At 40.2% G+C, this 4,810-nt stretch overlaps 1 protein-coding gene across 3 annotated transcripts; it reads right to left on the bottom strand.

Moving 5' to 3' along the window:
- Window positions 1–477: 477 nt before the first annotated feature.
- CYTL1 (cytokine like 1) lies at window positions 478–4,012 on the bottom strand. Of its 3 annotated transcripts, none has more exons than XM_072335938.1 (5): window positions 3,848–4,012; window positions 2,673–3,044; window positions 2,526–2,570; window positions 1,262–1,390; window positions 478–1,101 (listed from the first exon to the last, which is right to left on the bottom strand). In XM_072335938.1, exons 2-5 carry the CDS (start codon window positions 2,808–2,810, stop codon window positions 1,015–1,017), a joined length of 399 nt encoding a protein of 132 aa, XP_072192039.1. In that variant the 5' UTR covers window positions 2,811–3,044; window positions 3,848–4,012; the 3' UTR covers window positions 478–1,014. The 3 variants fall into 3 exon arrangements, with proteins under 3 accessions (XP_072192039.1, XP_072192040.1, XP_072192041.1); XM_072335939.1 differs by lacking the exon at window positions 3,848–4,012 and adding an exon at window positions 3,746–3,805; XM_072335940.1 differs by having other exon boundaries at window positions 513–1,101; window positions 2,673–2,884; window positions 3,848–4,006.
- Window positions 4,013–4,810: the final 798 nt, after the last annotated feature.

Genomic DNA, 4,810 nt, shown 5'->3' with positions numbered 1-4,810 from the left:
AGTCAGAATGCTGGGCAGTGCTGCAGAGAAATGACCAGACCAATGCTGTACAGGAGAGAGAGGAACCACTTGTAGAGAGGGAAGGCAGGGATGATTGGACTGGTTCACCCTGAAGGTCTTTTCCAACCTTGTTGATTCTGTGATCTGGAAATTTTATCTATCACAGTATCTCATTATGTGAGTTGAGCTTTGGAAACCTAACTGTCTAAACACCGCAGAAGCTTATATTCTCACAAAACAAACTATTTAAGAAAGAACCTGCTAATTTTGTTGAGAAAATTGATTGCAGGAAAAAAATCTCCCACTAGAAACTTTAACATTTCCAAATCATGTAGACACAGCAAAGTTTGCATTGCTGTGGAAACAAAGTTAAAGATGGTTTGCGCTGTGAAACACAACTTGCAAGTGGCTGTGAAAAGTTTAATGACACCTTTTGGGTTGGTCTTGAAAGACACACTGTAATACAAGCATCTTGGCTTAGAAGTTTTTTATTTCATTTTTCACTGAGGCAAGATACTTCCACTTCTATTCTTACAAGTCTCATTCCAGAAGTTACCAGCATACATATATGATCCATACAGGTAGAGAGATGTCTGTCAGTACAGAATTACACTTCTATCAAATGTCTCTTCCATGCCAATCTAATAAAATAACTTCTTAGGATAGAATATAGAAAAAGTAGTATAATCTATTAATATAGTTATTCATAGAAGAGTTTAAAAATCTAGTACTTAGTGTTTAAACAAAACATACCTTATGCATTTGGCTAAGCTGAAATATCATACCTTGCCAAATAAAAAACTGCTTTCTAACCATCGTTTCCCTAGCAGCTCTGCAGGTATGTAAGGCATGCGGTTCATTTCCTGTCGAGGCTGAGAAAAAATGGGTAGGTCTGTGACAATATTGCTAGTGTACTCGAAAAAGGTCTAATGCTGTAGCTGACAGTGTTATATGTATCTTGACTCCTGGTCTTCTTGAAAATTTCCCAGGTACAACTTTGAGGCTGACTCCATTTTAGCTGTCAGTGTCTTCAGAGGACTCAATGGAAGAGTGGATGGGACTTTCCAGAGCATTACAGTCATCAGTAAGGAATGCCAAGTCCTAGAGAAAGAAGAGAGATGGCTGACATTATAAGAAGGAAGACAGAGGATAGTGCAACTGTGAGTAAGTCAGGCCCTGATTCACTTTTGCTGAAGTCAGGAGGCAGGGTGAAGACAGAAGGAGCTGAATGCTGTGTCCCTGTTGGTGCATCCTGACTCACCCTCCTGCAGTAGGAGATCATAATGGTGTACAAGGTCCGGGCTTTTTCCTTCAGCTCACTCACTTCCAGCACTCTCTCACATCTGGGGTAGGCCACAAAGTCACGGAGTTTTGTAAGCACACAGTAGTTCTGCAGAGTGTAAAAGAAACATTTGTAACAGTGCACAAATGCAGATTTATGTCCCTCTCTGCCACTTAACAAAATTCTTATTGCCTCTGTGGGAGCCCTGAATTCCTACCTCTGTGTCTACGTGATTTATGTAACCTTTAGTGTGGGAAATTAACCTTCAAATGTCATAACAAAGGAGTTTGGTCCAAATAAGTGCTCAGAAAGTTTTGCAGGTGCAGTCCTGGTTTGCCAGCTTCCTTCCCACATACTCTGGGAGCTGGCAGTGCCAAAACAGTAAAACCTGTTCCTGTAGTTGGTGGGGCTCCATAAAAAGAAGGTGCACTGTTTCTCTCTTAAAAGAGTGCCTCATTTTGCTGGTGAACAAGAAAATCAAGGATTTATGACACAATTCCTCCATTCCCATACAAAAGGCAATAACTTTTTCCTTCTCATTTTCTCTCACAACTTGCATTATTAAAATAAAGCATGGAAAACTTTAATTTCACAGCATCCTAGTACAGCAGATAAATAAATATTCCAGCTCTTGTTTAAAGCAAGGGAAACATACACTGGGATCATACTGTTCGGTCTTTGCAGTGAGGAAAGGCGCTAGCAGCTCTGGAGTCAGGATCTGAAGGGATCTGACTTGCAATGCCTGACTTGCAATTGCTTCCAGCAGAATGTGTCAGGCATTTTTCATTGATTAGATATTGGTTTTACTTTTTAGCTGTTTAGGGGAACAAGATATCCCTGCATTTCTACTAGTCAAAACTGCAGTGCCAGAAGCCACACATGAAAACAAATGAAGTTTATTGAATGAAAAAATTGTTTTGCTTTTTTTTTTTTTTTAATTAGAAAAAATCCAAAACAAAACAATTATTCAAAGCTCCGCTTTGCATATTTAGCTTCTGTCACAATAAACAATGTTGAAATGGCAGTCACTTCAAAACAAAATCTCAGAAGCTCCATAGGGATTTTAATAAGATTCAAAGTCAGATTTATTTATTTTTTGCAGTCACTTGTCTTTCTAGTTAATTAAGCCTTAAAAAAAATAGTTTCAAACTGCTCTTCTGGTGTGAACAATCTTAAGAGTTATGCTCTCTATTCAGTGGCTGCTTCTCCTGTGCAGAAGGAAGAAGGCAGTGTGAAAACTTACGTGGATGTCCAAGTACAGCTTGGGCAGCGTCTCCACGCATTGGTCCTGCAGAAAAGAAGAAAGATCAGTAGCATTTTATTTTGAGAGCAACCTGTATCAAAATAAGCAATCTCCAATGTCTTTGTAGGAGTTTTTAGGCTGACTCACCTTAGCCTTGGAGATCTGCAGCTCCTTGAAAGATTCGGTGATTTCTTTGCTCAGAGATAACACCCTGGAGTAGCAAGTTGGAGGGGCTGCTCTGGCTAGCAGGGCTGCAGAGAGCAGAGCAAGCAGACTCAGCAGCATCTTCGTTCTGAGGAGCTTGTCCAGGGAAGGAGGCAAGGAGGAAAAAATCTTTGTCAGTGGCTGGGCAGCTCCTGCTAAACTTCGGTAGATGAATTTGACAAGTCAGCCCCCAGTTAAATAGTCTTCTGCATCAATGAAGGGAAAAAAAAGTCTGGGGGTGGTCCGAGAAGCAGCTTGCTGCTGGTTTAAATTTCCTGCCAACCTATGAGGCGGGGCTGTTAGCACTTTCCTGCCCTGGAGCAGGGAAAAGAGGGAAGGAGGATAACAAAAACAAGCACTGCTGGCATGCTGCATTCCAAAAAGAAAACCACTGAGTGAGCATCTTGAACAAGAGAAATATGTGTAAGAAACAGTACAGGGTTATCAAAGGGCGAGTGGCCCTGATCTTGTGTATGTTTTGGCACATAAGCCTCTTCTTGAGAAAGTAATTTACAGCAGTAGGACTGCATATGGTATGCATGGAAAGGCATCCTCCAAGAACTGTTGTCTTATGCTGACAGTGCTGATCAGACTTGCTTATCATCCTTAGCAGGCCTGAAAGAGTACTGTTATAAGGGAGACTTCATATTCTGTATCATTTCCTCTTTTCAATCAATGCAGGCACTCTGTTTCTAAACTGAAGCCAATAGTGCTTGCAATGGCTACCAGGGGAGAGCTGTCTATTTACACACTTGTGGTCTCAAATAGAATTAATGCATCTCTATATGGCTGTCGTAAATGTATAAACGACACCCTGCTTTCTGTGTTAGATTTATGAGGCTCTGTTCCTTCGTTAGATTCCAGATGGAGCTGAGACAACCAGATGCTGGGAAGCAGGCATGGGGCTGAACATATGTTGTTAGATGTTAATTGTCCTGTAAAATGGAAGTTCTTTTCATCGAAGAACTGCTTATTTCACAAGTTACCCTCCACCCCCCAAAAAGAATAGAACCTACCTCCTTTCAAACTGAGGTTCTAGATTGGTATTGGCCAAAATAGGAAAGTATCTGATGGAGAACACAACCCCCCTGGCATTGAAATAAACTGGGAATTCTCACCTGAAAATGAGAGGGAGGGAAATAGCAAAACATCTGTAAAATAAAGGAGATTCCTATCAGTCACTATGAAGAAAAAAACAGAGTCTTGAGAAAAAGAAGAAATTTGTATTTTGTAGAGGGTTCTGAATTGAATCTACCCAAATACCCGGGTAGATTTAAGGAAACAGATCTGCTTTGTACTGTCTTGTTGCTTTTACAATGAATGATTTGTTTAGTAAAGTCATGTGCTCCAGAATGGTAACGTGATAAATACCCTGTGAGGAAAGGAAAATTTCAACTGTTGGAAGTCCCAACAGTGAGAATTTGGGGCTGCCTTTGGAAAATGAGCTGCTGGGTTTTATTTTTAGGTTTTATTTTGGGAAAAGGAGTTGTTCAGGCAAGTGAATGAAGAGCCAGGATGAAGCTGGAAAACCTTCTACCTTTGAAAACAAGGAGGCACACAGTAGTTGGATTGTAGAGCTAAACAAAACTACCTCATGTATATCCAAAGAAAGGATTCTTCTTTGTGTGAACCTTCCCAGTAAAGAAACAGGCTCTTAATAATCATCTCCTGACTGTAAACAGTAGCTGGGAGTGGCAGTGAAATATTATCATTCTATCATATTCCTTTTTGGCAAGCTGCTAAAATGTTGCTGCTCTGACAGAAGAGCAGATTTCTGAACAGTGTAAATATTCTCTCCATGCAAGACAGAAGCAATACAACTACTGTTAAGGATGTCTTTGATATCAAGCGTTTCCTTTTTATTTATTTAACTACCTATTAATTTATCTATCTATCTATTTATTTATTTAGTGTGAACATTATTGTCTTTAATGAGATTTTACCTATTCTAAGCTTGGTAGTAACTCCATTTCGAGTAAAACACTGTGGATCATGCTCTACAAGAAAGCTGTCTGAGTGCCTGTGACAAGTGGCACCAGTAAAATAACTCTCCATGTCCTGTATCTGGACCAGATCGAGTC

Source organism: Excalfactoria chinensis, chromosome 4 (genome assembly GCF_039878825.1).
Source record: "Excalfactoria chinensis isolate bCotChi1 chromosome 4, bCotChi1.hap2, whole genome shotgun sequence".
Taxonomy (NCBI): Eukaryota; Metazoa; Chordata; class Aves; order Galliformes; family Phasianidae; genus Excalfactoria; species Excalfactoria chinensis.
This window is presented reverse-complemented; position numbering and strand designations above follow the sequence as displayed.